Source organism: Venturia canescens, chromosome 2 (assembly GCF_019457755.1).
Source record: "Venturia canescens isolate UGA chromosome 2, ASM1945775v1, whole genome shotgun sequence".
In the NCBI taxonomy this organism is placed as follows: Eukaryota; Metazoa; Arthropoda; class Insecta; order Hymenoptera; family Ichneumonidae; genus Venturia; species Venturia canescens.
Genome location: NC_057422.1, coordinates 23493203 through 23510028, shown reverse-complemented (window position 1 = coordinate 23510028; position 16826 = coordinate 23493203). Strand labels below are relative to the sequence as shown.

The 16826-nt window shown below is 39.6% G+C and overlaps 1 protein-coding gene across 1 annotated transcript in view; it reads left to right on the top strand.

Annotated features, from left to right (window-relative positions):
- Positions 1–14224, top strand: part of LOC122406510 (protein yellow-like) — a 75532-nt gene extending 61308 nt beyond the window's left edge. The window contains exons 4-6 of the mRNA XM_043412005.1: positions 13198–13557; positions 13639–13824; positions 13968–14224. Coding sequence (XP_043267940.1) covers positions 13198–13557; positions 13639–13824; positions 13968–14156 — 735 coding nt within the window. The 3' untranslated portion in view covers positions 14157–14224. The remainder of the gene's footprint in view (positions 1–13197; positions 13558–13638; positions 13825–13967) is intronic.
- Positions 14225–16826: the final 2602 nt, after the last annotated feature.

The window sequence follows — 16826 nt, the reverse complement described above, 5'->3', positions numbered from 1 at the left end:
AATTTACTAGTAAAAGGGTTTATTTTTGAAATTTCGGATCCGCCATTTTGCATTTTCAAATTTCAAGTGCAGATTTGTAATCAGTGACCTCAAAAACCTTCGAGTCCCAACTGTCGCTTTCATTAAACGAGTTTTTGTGTTTTCGGTCCGCCATATTGGATGTGCCATTTTGAATTTTGAAATTTTGAGGTTGGAATCGTAATCAGTGATCCCAAAAATCTCCGAGTATCAACTGTCGCTTTCATTAAACGATTTTTTTGTTTTTTCGGTCCGCCATATTGAATCCGCCATTTCGAATTTCTAAATTTTGAGGTCGGAATCGTAATCAGCGACCCCGAAAACCCCCGACTTCCAAATTTCAAGTTGATAGTAAGCAAAATATCTTCTACCAGAAATGGTCACTTCATTCTGAAATGCTCTATCAGTGAAGGGGTTAATAATTCTCGTAACGAGGCGAGAGATTCGCTGTGTCTAGGATTGATCTGACGGTAATAATTACAAAAGCCTAAAAATTGCTGCAAATTACGTTTAATTTTCGGTTCAGAAAATTGAAAAATAACTGATAATCGTGATGGGTCAGGAACAACTCCTTGTTCCGACAGTACAAAATCCAAAAAGGAAATTGATTGTTGAAAAAACTGACATTTTGACATTTACAACGTAAAGTTGTATTCCATCTACCACCGGAAAATCTCTTCAAGTACTTCGAAATGTATCTCTATTATTCTCGGTCCTATGAGAACGTCATCTATATAACACGAAATATACTGGTCTAAATCTTTACCCAATGCAAAACTCAGCGATCGGATAAATCCGCTCCCAGCTGTTTTAAGACCGGAAGGGATTCTGCAGAACTCGTACAAATTCGATTCAAATAAAAACGCTGTATAAGGTGGAGATTCCACATGCAACGGCACTTGCCAGTAACCGTGCGTGAGATCAATTTTCGAGAAATACCTCGATCCATTAATTTTTTGTAGCAACTCTGATAGTAGTGGCGGAGACTCTTGGTCGTCGTCAATTACTTTATTCAAATGTCGCTCATCAAGACAAACTCTCACGGATCCGTTGTCCTTTTTAACAATTCTAAGAGGATTACGGAATTTGCTAACCGCCCTTTCGATAACGTGATTTTTTAACAATTCCTCAATTTCCTTCGCGATCGCAGGACGCAATTGATGCGGGATGGGGTACGTAAAACGAATTTTTAAAGTCTCGCAATTTAATCGAATTCTGTGCTCATATCCTCGAGCACAGCCCGGTTTGTCAGAAAATAAAGATTTATATTTTTCTAACAAATTTGTGAAACATTTCCTGTCTCGATTTCCGAGCGATAAGAGTTTGCACGCGGACGAGTGAGAGGCCGCGGAAGCGTCATTTGTTTTCATGAGATTTACTCCAAAATCACCAGTCAACTCTATCATGTTATTATTGCCATCATTTTCCGGCTTATCTGTGTCTGATGTTTGAACTTTGAGTTTCTCATTATTATTGCCGGGATCTCTTACGTTAATAGTATAAACTTGAGTTTTTTCATTATCTCGTGAACACAGGGGGGGATTGAAATTCCGAACTGTGAGAAGTCAGAAGGCTCAAAAGTCCGAAAATCTCGCTAGTGCGATATATCTATATATTTCGAGCCCCAGCTAGATTTTCGGAATTTTGAGCCTTCTGATTTCTCGCAGTTCGGAATTTCAATCCCGCCCCGTGAACACACCAACGCCTTCGGTGATCCCCGCTTGAATATCACCGTCGACGGAGACAGAAGCGTTCCGAAAACTTCAATTTGCACGGTCTTATAATTTATTATGACTTGATTACGAGACACCCAATCGTGGCCGAGTATCACGTCGGATGTAAGGAAAGGAATCACCAAGAACAACGATCCAATCGTTTGATTTTCCATGCACAGTGGCACATAAATCTGCCGCTTAATACCTGTAGCTTTTCTCTGAATAGCTGTCGAAACAACTATATTTGAGACCAGTAGCTTCTCTATTCTGTTTTGTTTTATAAGATGTTGATATAAATTTTCTGAGATCGCAGTAATCTGATTACCGGTGTCGGACATTGCTACAACGTCGATATTAAAAATTTTTGTTCTGGCATGTGGACTTAGTGCTATTGGAGTTCCCCCCTTTAAATGTGATTCCGATCCTTTTTCAACTCCTTCATCTAAATCATCGACAAAATCAAATAGCTTGTGGCACGGTGCCGGACCGGAATACAACGCACCATTCGTTAGTTTAAAGAGTTCATATTATTATTCTGAATAAATGGGTTTGTGTCGGCGGTGCAAAGCGAGTGTCCGGTAAGGCAAAACCGTACGACTGTCTATTCTGTTGACCGACCGTATTTGTTGTGAAATAGGGATTATTGCGTCCTCGACCGCGTCGACTGTATCTCTCGTCTCTCGTTTTTCTCTCCGGTAATCCACTCGAATTCTCTGTACTATTTATACTATTTACTTTAATTGCGCCGTTTTGCCTCTGATAGTGATTATTCACGGATCTTTTATTTTCACGATCTCTATCCATTCTTACGACATTAAGGTTTCCCAATGTTTGTACGATCATATCTGTATCCGCGAAGTTTATTGCCGCCAACGTTTCTTTTACCCACGTCGGATACTGTTGCATGATTTCTTGGGAGAAGAATCCTTGTTCGCGAGATAATCGTTGGGAATTTGGGCAGAAAGAGTAAAAGGAAAGAGAAAAGCAAAAAGGAAAATATCGTTATGATTTACTTACCCCTATTCGAGGGTTACCGTTTCGACGGCTGAAGGAACGGTCGGTGCCGGTGGTGTGGGGGGCTCGGCTGTCGTTGCGACGGCAGGGCGAGAAGTCAGCCTTACCACCGCGACCGGTGCGTTTTTCGGGAAGGTTGAAAAAGATACGTGACGTACCACGTAGGTCGATCCGCCAGGTGACGATGGTGCGGTATCTGCAGATGCGTCCGAGAGTTCGCCCGATTCGGAGACGTTTGCCGGGTTGGGAAGACCGGTGTTGACTGACACGACACTGATTGATGTGGGGGGTGAACCGCGACTGGTTATAACGATTTGACTGTTCGGTGGATTTTTGTCGCCGTTTCTCTGGGTTTGCGCTTGGTAAAGGATGGCTTTCGCTTTGCGGATTTGAAATGCCCTGCCGGCTCGGCGCTTAGGCATGGCGCTCGAACATCTTGACAAATTTTATGGGAGTCAGAATCTGCTCACTGTAGGTGATGGAAGGAATTCTACGCTTCGTGCCGATTTTACAAGGCGCGGAGAACGAAGAATAGGGGGTCGCAAAATGCGCCGATTTGCTAGGCGCAGTGATTGCGAGGGATAAGAGAGTTTCCTGTGCCGACGTGCCGATTAGTAAGGCTCGGAAGGCAAAAGTCAGGATTACCCGCGCTTATCGTAACAGCGCAGGTGTTTGGGAGCAGATAATGAACCCCAAAAAAATTGAAAAGAAACAAAAAGATAACTACTAATGAATTTGCGAACCAAAAGGAATTAACAGGTTGCCGGTTTTTGGAAATTTGCGATAAAACTCGGAAGAAAAATATTGGAAGTTGACGACGGAAATAAGCGAAGAGTAATTACCGATAATCGCGAAGAAGCCGGAAATAAATATAACTGAGGCGGATGAATGTTGTGCACTTCGGTGATATATTTGAACAAAAGGGTATTGAGGGGTGTCTCCGTAGAGATCTTACAACGGTTTTACAAAATGAAGTTTTTTTTTATGAATCGATTTTAGTCTCGCGACGTTTTGACAAGGTCCTACTCGGATCGAGAGGCGCAATAGTCTGATGAGAGATCGAGAACTGAAGATCTTGCGCTCTTAAATAAACACCCCGAGAAGGCACCCCGAGAGAGTGAAAAAAAATGACGTGATTGCAACTAATTGTAAGCAGTTTTGGCCATGGTTGACACACACGCGCGCACACGTGCGTCGCGCGACTCGAGGGTGTAATACGATTCCTTCAGATAAGCGACCGTCTTCGGGAGTGACTTCTCGAGCGTAAGTACAAAGTTGCGCTTCATATACTTTATTCTTTTATGTATTATATTCTCTCGCGCGCTTAATTCTTTTATCTTGCATTATGGAGAAATATCCCTGTATTCCCATTGAAATCATTAGATATTTAATAAAGATTAGTTATCCATTGATTTCGCTTTATTTTTTTCCTTTATAATTATGGAGCGAAAGCACGTTACATGTTTGTTCCTTAGAATATCAACGATTAATTAACCTTGGTTAATTGGTCGTTGATTTGACAGTTAATTATTGCGGGATGATGACTTTCCGAGTTCTAAAGAGATGAAGCAAGTGAAAATGTTTGACAATGGAGTATAAGTCTAACTGGGCGGCGATGGCTACAAGACTCTAAATCACCGTGTCAATAGGCGCCTGTCGCTCAGGCGTCTTACAATACCCGTGAATTTCCGGCAACGCTGAATATCACTGAGAAAAACCCGCGCGGGGCTGATAACCAAGGGGAAGGGGGCAAGAGGGCCGCTGCCGATGCGCAATTCACTTCACTAATTTTATCCACCACAGCACTTTTTATAATACGATGGATAGTCCTGCGAAACCGTGGCGAAGCGAAGAAAAATACTTTCAAACGAGCCCGATGGGCCTGGAGAGTAAGCAGGGGAGAAGACGGGAAAACGACTTGGCGAGTGCGTAGACAGCCAGGACGAAAAATGGCCGTTGGCCACGTGTTGCCTTTCGTCGCGACTGTACAGAGAGCGAAAACGACTTATTTGAGGTTCTAGGCGTTCTAATCGCGGAACAATCCGGCGTCAACAGTGTCAAAAATCCAAGTCGGTAATCCAGGGAAGAGTCTTCGTCGTTTAAATATCTCTCATTAATCACAGAATATCGCTGGGAAAGTACGGAGAGCCACGGAACGCACGTCGAGTCGTGTAGAAGAGACGTCTCATGCCGGCTCCCGCGATCTTCTTCCTGGTTGCGCAACATCGATCGATAAGCGCGTCAACGCAGGGTCCAATGGCGATGGTTCATTTTGCACATCGCGAAGTATTCGGTGGCGAGGGCGAAAGCAGGGAGAGGAACAGGGCTAGAACCTCGGGGCTGGATTGGCTGGCGACGTAGTAACGTCACGATCGCTGATTGATTCTTCACCCCATGTGCGGCGCCTCGAGTCGATGTATTGATCGCAGGCGCCGCCGTGGTGAGTTACATAATCTCGATGTTTAATTTTATCAATCCTAGTGGAGCGCCTCGAGCCGATGCGCTGATAGCTATCGCTGCCGTGGCCGGCTGGAGCACTGCAACCGACGGCTCGCTCCTGCGAGTTGTTTGGGTTTGCGCTCCTGAGAATCCGCGATATTGTGCCGAGAAAGTACGGGTGGTGCGACGAGTGTTGTTCTTCGTGTCAGAATTTTCCTTGGCAACTCGGGTCGATGTTGTGGAGACGTGGAACGTCCGCTATGGTCGAACCTCGACGCCGGAGACCCGACGGGCAACCGTTCGAGGTCTTGTTGTTGCCCGCCAGTGTTAACGTTTCGAGGTTAGAAGCCTCCGACTCGACTTCTGTCACTCCAGTAACGGCTTTGCTGCTGAGGCTCTTCGTGCCGGTAAGGGGCTCACCCCCTTATCAGCATGTTGTTGGGGAATCGGGGTTGTGAGGGTCTGGAGTCTGGTGCATGGAGCGGGGACTCTTCTTGGTGTTGTTCGAACCGGTGCTGATCTTTTCTGATGACTTTCAGGTGCTGCGGTGGTCCAGGTCTTGAGTCGATGGCGACGTGCGTAGGCTGAGACTTCAGATTAGGGGCTATGACGGGGACTCATAAGGAGTCAAAATACAGGGACGGGGCTCGCTGGCTTAAAATTACAGGGAAGAAAAAGTGCTGCGGTGAGCCACCTCCACGACTCTGGTGATGGAGTGGTCACAACGTCACAATATTTATATTTAGGAGCAGGGTTTTCTAGTGTATGAAATGGTACACAACATCGTATTGCATGAAATTGTTTTTTGTAAATGTTTATTGAAAATAATTGATGCATTAAGGATGATCATATTACTATTAATGATAAGAATAGTAATATTCGAAATAAGTTGTATTCGCCGTAGGGTGGTACACTTATTGCAGATGAGGATTTAAAATTAGTACCTGATTCAAACCTATAAATCTACGTTTGAATATCGGACCACAAAGCGTCTACGGAGAGAAAAGCTTTGTCGGATATTCCATCGCTTTTAATGTCGTAGACATATTTTCCCAAAAACTTCCAAATGATTTCCGATTCCATTTGGTACTTTGTGGATAATTCCCAGGTTATTTTGAAATAGCAGTCGACCGCTGCCATCAAATTGGAGCACTCGTACTTGGCGTCGTTGATAATCACAAGTACAGACGAAAACATCGTTTCCGATCCGATCGTCACGACGAATGGCTGTAGCGTCAACCCATATTTGAAAAGTTTTATGCGCTATTTTTGTAGTAGGCTATCAAGCTCTCCAGAATTTTTAAAGAATCAGATATTTCATTAAATAAACTTATCATCCTTCGTATATCATTCGTAAAAAATTGCATACATAGATTGCATATAGTCTAGTTGTGAAATAAAATCTAAATTAGTCAGACGCTTGAAAATTACATGCTTCTATTTGGAATAGTTTTTTAAAAACTATTATGTCCCGAAAACTCTACAACCACTTTACATGAAAATTGTCACAGAAGATCTTCAGAAAAGAAAACAAAATGACATAATTCCATATCAATAAAAAGTAGTTGCGACAAAAAAGAAGTATTTAAATTGACCCTTTTTTGACATATCTAGATATAAGTCCTTAAGGCCTGGAAATGATATTCACCTCAATTTGCATAACAAAACTCTCCGCAACTTTCACCTGCGAAGGCTGCTATCTTGTACCAGGCTTTATCGGATTTCGATTGGTTCGGAAGAGATAAGGTAGAGTTAACAACCTTAAAGTCATCGGGGTTGCTTGCTCTGAAAAAAAGGAATGTGAAGATATAGATTAGAAAAAAATAATTGTAAAATTAAAAAATAATGTACAATTCAATGTAAACATTATTTACAAAAAAATGTCAGTATCATACCGTTCAAAAGTTCTTGGCCAATGTTTTTCGTCTTGGCGAATGCCAATATTTTTTGTGCCACATTGTTCCAAGTTTCGAGAAATACATTTGGATCCGTAACTCACTTCCAAGCTTTGAAATCCAGGCAAAGCTAAAAATAATAGGTACGGTACTATTCATTAATGCCTGGTCAAGTTGCATTATGACAGGTCCAGGCATTAATGGAACATAGTGTACATACTGTGACGTGACATTTTGACCCACCACTCGTACGAATCGTGTCGACCAGTGGACCGGGTTTACGGCCCATTTCTGACGCCTTATCAACTCGTTGGGTATTGGTCGAAACCAGACTCACTGTTGTGTACATATAATTTTAAGTTTTGGATACCACCGATAGCACCGACTCGAGAGATTTTAGTACCTTTAGTTACCTACCACCGACGTTGTTAGGAAGAGAGAGGAAGAGTTTAGTTTATTTATTAGGAGTTAATTTGACGTTTGAATTTAAGTAATCTCATGTTTGATTGTGAGGGGTTTGGTGTTGCCGCCACCACATATGGCCTCGGAATAATTATTATTGTGACGATAACGGAAACCGTCTCCCCGAAACTCCCGCGAAAACCGTCTTGGAGGGACGAGTGATCGTGGACGAATTATTTAAAGGTTTATTGCCAATAAATGAGTTGAACTCCAGCTCAATACTTTAAAGCAGGTTAACAATAGGTTTATTAGATAAAGTTTTACAAAGTCAAGGCTTATTTGCTTTGAGACCAAATGATTAACTTATTATTGGAAATTATGGCTGACTATTGCAGACTGCCTAATTCGGGCAGTGTCAAATGTTTTTATATGTTCGTCGATTTCCCCTAAAATGGTATCAATTTATCCCTACTATTGGTTATTCATTCTCGATCGATCTCGAGCGATCGGTGGCGTGGCGTGATGCTCTTAGGGTATGTCTCATTGGAGTTGAGAAGGCAGTTTTTTTCTTGTCTTGTTTCGCCATCGGAATTTGGTGGAAACCAGAAGCAAGGCGAGAGTGGTAAAGTATTTGGCTCGTCCCAACTGGTCCAATATCTCGGTAATATTGGGCAGTGGATATGAGTCTCCTTCTGTGACTTCGCTTAATTTACGAAAATCCACTACTACTCATTTTCGAACGTTGCCTTCAGCATCCGCCTTTTTTGGAACCAGTAGAGGTGCATTCCATGGACTTTTGCTTGGACGTATGATTCCGTCTCACAGCATTTCTTTTGCTTGAGTCATCACCTCGGACTCGTGAGTTTCGGGCACTCTGTACGACCTAATGTTTATCGGTACAGTTCCTACTTTTATGTAGATTCGCTGCTTCACGAGATCTGTGGTAACGAGTATTTCTCCTTCGAGATGAAATACATCTGAGAATTTCTCACTGACATGAGTTTTTTTGCTTTTCTATGATTTTCTCTGTCAAAAACAATTCGATGCCCGAGGATCGGAATCAATTCCTTCGCCATGTCAGTATTCATAATGAGAAACGCCTCTTTATCAATCTCTTATTCTGAATTAAAAAAAAAGTCCCTATCTCTGTTTAAAAGTATTCAACATGATCGAAATCGAATTCGCTCTCGTACGGGATTCTCGCTATGCGCGCAGAAATGATTTGAGCCCAAAGAATTATTTAAATATCTTATTGTTTTTTTTTTTTTTCGAAAAGTTCTGAATTCCTGGTTTGAGGAATGGGATCGGTGAAAGTTGAGACGGGATAATTAGAAGTAGAAATGCGAAGTTTTTATAAAATATGAATAACGATATCACAGATTTATTACTAGTTGGAAGTACAAAATGCTGAGAAAGTTCACAAATGGTATAATGCCTGCAAAGCACGCCGGTTTGAAAAGAGCCGAGAACGAAATGAATTTCAAAAGAATTGTCGAAGTAATACTGAAAATAACCGGAGGAATGCACTGAAGTATTTACCGAATAATGTCCCGAAGTGCCACGATTGTAAGTCGCGAATACTCCCGATAGAATGAAACCGAATTGTTTGAAGTAAATCCGAGATAGGTTAAAGCACGAGAATCGTATCGATCCGTCGCGTACCGACATCCGTGGAAGAATAAGTAACCAAAGAAAAGACTCGAAGAAACATATTGAAGTATTCCCCAAGTATTCCTAAAGTGCCGCGGTTGTAAGTCGTAACACTCCCGATACACTTTGAGGATTGAAAACCCGAATTGAAGGAAAGAAAACCATAAATTTAGAAGCACGCGAATCGCTATCGATCCATTGCGTTCCTAGATCCCAGCAAGAAGCAGGAAGTCAGCGCGAAGGGCTCGGAGAGGGGAAATGCACGCAGAGGTACACTGTACCGCCGAGCTCAAGCGAGAGACCGACCGTCGACTGAGGGCCTCACGCGAGAGAAGGACAAACTATGCTCTTTTCTGAACACTTATGAAGATTTCCATTACTATGCAAGATAGTAAAAGGAAAAATTAGGTTGCTTACATTCGACTTGCGCTGATACGAATAAAAAAGTCATCGCTATAACTTAAATTATTTATTTAATTTTATATTTCATTATTTATTATAATAAAGCTATTAAATGTATAACTGCATAAAAAAAAATACACGTAGCAGCATAAACGCAAACTAACTGTATTTGAACCGTTGTAAAAAATGAAAGATAAACACAAGTTAGAAGAAAAAGAAACCCTATCTTTTTGGAAACAGGAAAGAAGAAAGAGGAAGAGGAAACTAATAGATTTTGTTTTTGCATCTTATTGCGTATTATATTCTTTTAAACCCACCACATCAAGATTTCATATGGAATTAATTGAAAATGGGTTCACACACGGTGTGTGATTGGACTAATTTAATTCGTGAAGTACTATAACATTGGGTAATTCAAAATTAAGCATGTCAGATTGGCGGCCCAAATAAAATCGTTGAAATAGATGAAGCCAAATTTGGCAAAAGGAAATATAACCGAGGTCGTGTTATTGATGGAGAGTGAGTATTTGGTAGGATCGAGCGTGGAACGAAAAACATATTTATGGAGCTCGTTCCAGGTCGAGATGCAGAAACACTACTTGGCATTATTAAAAAAAGGATCAAACTAGGAACAATCATAATGTCGAATTGTTCGAAGGCATACAAATGTCTTAATACAGAAGGTTTTTGTGATTTTGATATTTTGTGTGCAGCAGTTTATGTGGGAATCTTTGGCTTTTATTTGATATTTTCCTGGTTTCATGATTTAGGATATAAACATTTGACTGTTAAGCAAAGCATTAACTTTGTTGATCCTGATACCGGTGCCTACACTCAAAATATTAAACGCTCACGCGATGCTCGTTCGATGCGATCGTGATGCTCGTTCAACGATTCCAAAGTACGGTCGTCGGAAATATTTCATGAGTGGATACATCGCCAAATTCACGTTCCGTCGATATTGCCCGAACCACACGGAGCGCATACATTTTCTATTTACCGCAATCACAGATTTTTTTGAAGATACTAACTCCGATACTCAATAAATATAGCAAAATCGGATGCGTGTGGTACATCTTTTTGTGTGTGCATGCAGAACATCCTTGTGTGCATGCAGAACATCTTTGTTGGGGTGCATGCAGAGCATCCAACGCCCATCCCTCTCCCTCTGTGTGTATGTGTGTGTGCGCGCGCATCGCGCGTGCGTGCGTGCGTGTATGTGTGTGTGTCATATGTACTCTTAATCTATATAGCAGTTAAATTTATATAACTTCTCATAGTCAGTTTTTTACATTTTTTATGACGTTGCAGTTCTTACCTCGCCTTATTACTTACATGGGATATTTTTTTTTTTTACTTAAAATAAGTAAGACAAAAGTTTGGTGCAGTTTTGAGCTGCAGCCCGGATTCGACATAATTACCAAAAATTTCACCTGCAAACACATTGATGTAATTAGCGAGTCCCCAGCTCTGAAGTTTCTCAGAGACAAAATCGGTGGAATTTGTCTCCTCTTCATTTATGGGCTTCATCTCGGAATGTTTGATTATTTTTTATTTTTAAATATAAAGTATCTGTTATATTTTCTATTTCGTATTTCTTAAAATTGACCAGGTATTACAAATTCGTAATCACTTATTATAACTGAATAAATTGTCTCTATCCCGATCGATCGCTCGAATCACTGTCCACGCCTATACAATAAACAAGAAACAACAGAACTAAAACACTCAGTCAATCTCGTTTCTTCCACTGTCTTGAAAAGGAGCTTCCCACCTCTGTTCTAGCATCTCGTAATACACAAATATTTATTGATTGTCGTTGGTTCCACAAGTTGAATCGACGATTCTGTCCGTTTTGGATTCTACCAAGAAAAATTCAGAGCTTTCATGTTACCGAAGTGACTATTTACTATTGTTTATTACTATCTTAATGAGATTGAGATACTAATAGTTAGTGGCGAGTTCTGAACTATTTGAAGATTTCAATAGACAATTCTAATCTTTCTGCATTCTATTGGAAAGAATTCTAATTCTGCATTGTACTGATATGAGTATTAATAATTGTGAATACTTTTTTGACTTCGCAAGAAAAGAAGTTATACAAATTCGAGCTGTAACTCATTTCAACATTGAAAAAGAAATTAGGTCGCTAGTCCTAGGGAAAAAAATGAATAATAATGTAAATGCGCAGCGTCTTTCGATAAGTTAAAAAACAATGCGATATTTATGACGATTTCTATTTGCCCCTGAAGAATCCAATGTGTTTTCCAAACAACACCGATCCTTGCAGAAAATAAGTTAGGCTTGCACAAATAAACATTTGTAATAAAAAAATATTGATATTTTGAAAGAATAGCGTTTCTAGAACGTTTTGAAGAAGAACGTTTCTAGAGTTCTAGGGTTCTAGTAGTTCCTTCAATATGTTCTACAAATCTTCCCTCCTACTGATTTTGATGGAGACAAAGATAAAGATACGGGAGCCTGATCAAAATCGAAATGAATATTTAAATAAGAATTTATTTTTCGAAAATCGGACTTCTGCCATAAGTTACATCTGTTTTTCAGAGTTCTACAAATATTCTCTGCTACTCATGTTAGTTTATTACATCTACAAATGAGGACTTGAGGACTAGACTGCAACGGAAAAAGATCTGGATTTCATTTTTTGGAAGATAAGATTTTTGCTTCGAGTTCTGTTTACCCCCAAAGAACTCTACACATTATCCTTATTTGACTTTTTGATCTAACCAATACTTTCCTCGGTGCAAGACTGTAACAACAACAAATAGCGACGTCAGTCCTGTAATTTTCGAAACCATTTTTCGGCTTTGTAAATAACAGAACTATTTCCGAAACGTTGTTTCATTTTGCCTGCTCTTCATTCTGATAGAATGAACTGATGATATTTGACTCTGATAAAAACTAAAAATATATGAAAAAAAATCTGTTTTGAAAATCAGATTTTTAAATAGATTTCTGTTTGCACACCTACGAGTTCTATGAATCTCCCCAGCTACTGATTTTGATACATCTAGAAATTCTGATTTTCGGCTAGACTGGAACCAAAAGCAGTTCAAATTTTTTTTTACGAAAATCGCAGTTTTGGCTCGAGTTCTATTTGCTCCCCCGAAGAGTTCTACACATTCTCCTTATTTCATTTTTTGATCCAACGAATACTTTCTTCGGTGCGAGCCCGTAAAAAATACGAATTGAGAAGTTAGCCCCCCAGTAATTTCAAATTCATTTTTGAAAAATGAAATTAACAGAACTATTAAAATAAAGTATGAAGAACTAATGAACTGTGTGGGGGCAACAAGAACTTATTTTTTTTATTTCATGGGGTGGGGCGGGGGGGGGGGGGGGGCAACTTCACATCTGTGGTAACTTTACGATGTACTTAATGTTTGATCTTTAATTTTGGAAGATGGAAGGTCTGATGCTCCTTTTATGGTATAATTAATGAATGAGTTATTGAAAGGATTGTAACTCAATCATGAAGTAAAGTTATCAAGTACTTTGTCACAGCTAAATTATCTGCGCTATAAGTCGAACAAGACAAATGGGTTTTATTACGAGTAATATATTAAAGCAGCATCGGAGAAAGTTACATTCATAGAAAAGTTACAAAAATTTAAACAGCGTATCTTGAATCTTATTTGCAGAGCACCTTAATCTCTTACATCGCAGTGGACATAGGCAACGGTGGTTGCAACGACTCTTTTGCTTACTTGCCCGACCAGCTGGGTTACGGTCTCATAGTCTATGATTGGAAAGCAAACAAATCTTGGCGGGTGAGCCATGACTTTTTTTTCCCAGATCCATTGGCCGGCGATTACAATATTGCTGGTGTAAATTTCCAATGGGGTCCCGAAGGAATTTTTGGCATGGCTCTTTCACCAATCGCCAAAGATGGATTTAGAACTTTGTATTTTCATCCTCTCAACAGTAATAGAGAGTTTGCTGTTTCAACGAGAGTTCTCAGGGATGAGGACCTTTCAGCAAACAGTTATCACGAATTCCAGGTGAAAAATCTAACTATAATGAAAATTATATGGATCATAGCTTTATGCAAATCAATTCTTGACTTTGATATGGATCTGCAGGCACTTCCTGAGCGATACATGGGCCATTCAACAGCAGAAGCCATGGATGACAATGGTGTCATGGTTTTTAATTTGATTGACCAGAATGCCGTGGGATGTTGGAATTCATTACTACCATATGGCCCGCAAAACCACGGAATAATAGCTAGACATGACCAAGCTTTGATTTTTCCAGTCGATATAAAAGTATGTTTCCCTGTCAATTTTTTTCCAATTCTCATTTTTTTCGCGATATCAATACGATACTCATGTCATATTGAAATTCATTAAATGTTACTACTTCAGATCAGTTGTTTATTCGAACGTCTAATTAATGTCTTACTTTTAAGATTGTTCATGGAGTTGTTTGGATGATGTCGAATCGCTTGTCAATATGGGGGTTTTCTGAAATGGATTATAACGATGTAAACTTCAGGATCATGACGGTACCTTTGCAAGACGCGATCGCTGGTACAATTTGTCAAAATACCCAATGGCAGTACGGAACGATGAACAACATGGTTATCTGGAATCAGTGATCAGAACAACACCTATTGCTTGCTGAATAATGTAAATTATATAAAAAATAAACATTTTCTGCAACGAACCCAAAATTATTTTTACATTGTTCCTTTGACAAGTTAATTGGAGTGAGTCCGTAAAGGCAAAAGAAGCCGTTTCTATCACACGGAATAGATAAAAAAAATTGTACAGTTGAATTTCCTTCCGTCTCTTTTGAATAATCGATGTAATGGAGTGCCATGTAGCATATGGTTCGTGTGTGTTGTGTCGTAATACTTCACAACGCTGCTGAAAAGTTATTTTTTCTGCGTTGACAGACAAAAACTGTTTAGTCACATTCAAATGATATAAATCTTGTCTATATTAGAATGATCTCATATTTTTTTCCTTATCATGAAACAAATAATGCAGTAAAAAATTTCAATTTGACAATGAAAATATACAAAGATCATTTAAAACTAAGGTTGTGATTTTTCAATACTTGTCGCTCTTTTTTAACTTTTTTTCGAGTGTTTTTACTGCCAGGAAAACGTTTCCGGATAAAAGTCCAAAAAAGTTCCCACGCTCTTTTTTCTTCTACTGCGCCACTGGCTTAGATCTCGGATGGTACAAGGAAGACATTCAATAAGAAGGGAAGACGTTCAGTTTTACTTTGGTTTATTCGAAAAGTCCCTTTTTACGGGTGCTACGTCATTTCGAAGGACGTTGATCTTTGGTTCTAGAAGGTTCCATGGGCGGGGTGGGGGGTGGGGGGGGGGGCAGTGATACCATAAACGCGCAGTGACCTTGGGTGTTTGTAGTAGATATACAAGAAGAGTTCTGGATCGAGGGGGTAATGCGGATCACTCTTTCCTCCGGGGGTAATGTGGGTCAGAATGTTCTCAAAGGATGACGTCATAGAACATTCTCGAACGATGAGAATGTTCGAAGTTTGAGAATGTACTATGACTCAAACGATGACGTCGTTTGAACCTTCGATGATGACGTTCGACCATTTGGTGAGAAGGGTAGTGGGGGAGGGATAGACAAAAGAGCGGGGGAAGGATGGTTGAGGGGGGTGACAGGTATATATACCAATTTTTTAATTATATTACATCAGTTCAAACGCTCGAGCTTTTCAAAGATGGAAATGATTTTGGATTTGCAAGCATTTAAAGTTCCATCGAATAAATTTGTAGTGGAGGAAATGGGGGCAGTCAAAATTTCCAATGAGAATTGTGAAGAGGTGGGGTGCGTACTTCTTAAACCGCCTGGCGAATGGAACAGTTTACCAACCAAGTATAGAACAAATTTATGGTGTCAACATAATCACCATGGCATTCCATGGGATGTTGGAGATATACCATATGCTAAGCTTAAAAATGTATTCAATACTATTATAAAAGGTTTTAGTCGTATTTATGTGAAAGGATTGGAGAAGAAACGATGGATCGAAGATATTATAGGTCACTCGATACCTACAATCAACTTGGAGGATTGGGGCTGCCTCGCTCTGCGAGAGTTGAGTATACTAAGATGCTGGCATCATAAATATCATGATGGCATACTCAATTATATGTGCGCCCTAGAAAATATTCTGCGTTTGAAGATGTGGTACTTGAAGCATTATATTGAAATGTCATCATTCGCAAGATCCTTCAAATTATTTCACATATTGGGAGGTATACGAAATATGATGACTGAAGATATCGCGCATTTACCTAAAGAATTTATCACGACGTACGCATGAAGGGATTGATGGAAGGATTGATGATGTCTGGAGCGGATTACCTGAAAATATATGTTTTGTGTATAACTTCTTTTAATTTTTCTTTTGATGGTTCGTAAAAAAAAGAAATCTCAATTTTTCGTGTGACGTTGCTTGATAATTCACAGATCAATTCCAGAACAGGATATAACTGTCTTTTCACCTGATATAAAACGAATAATAAAAATTATTTATTGATTATACTATAAGAAAACAAATACCAAAAAAAAAATTCAATCCGCAGCAACCAAAAACAATTATATAGTCATCATCTGTTTTAATAAATCCGCAGCCATCACTAGCTAAAATTGGTATATCAAGTCATACGAAAAGAACATTATGAAAACATTAATCAATCCGCGGCCGTCACCAGCCAAAAATAATGAAACCATATAATGAATTCCTCAATCCGCGGCCATCACCAGCCAAAATCGTTAAACCATGTAATGAATTAATCAATCCGCAGCCATCACCAGCCAAAAAGAGTTAAACCATGTAATGAATTAATCAATCCGTGGCTATCACCAGCCAAAAAATAATTGAACCATGTAATGAATTGCGATCATCAAGAATAAGAATAATGATATGAAAGCCAGTACCTTAGATCCTTATTTCGTATTTGATTTTATTTTTTTTTTTTTTATCTCAATATGTACATCCATCTTCAATCAACTCAATGTGTTGACTGACTGTTTTTTTCGTGTCGTTTCGGGTTCATGACAACGGACCACGAGAGAAAGAAAAAAGAAAATACTCGAGCGCGAGCGGTTTCGCCAAGTTCACTCAATGATTCAAAAATGATTTATTTCCAATTATTTTTTCCATTGAATCACATTGGTTTTTTTTTTTAAACAACATGCAAATAGACAATGATATTATAGGATTTCGTCGTTGCTGAAAACATTATTGCAACACAAATAGTGATGATTTCGATGGTCCT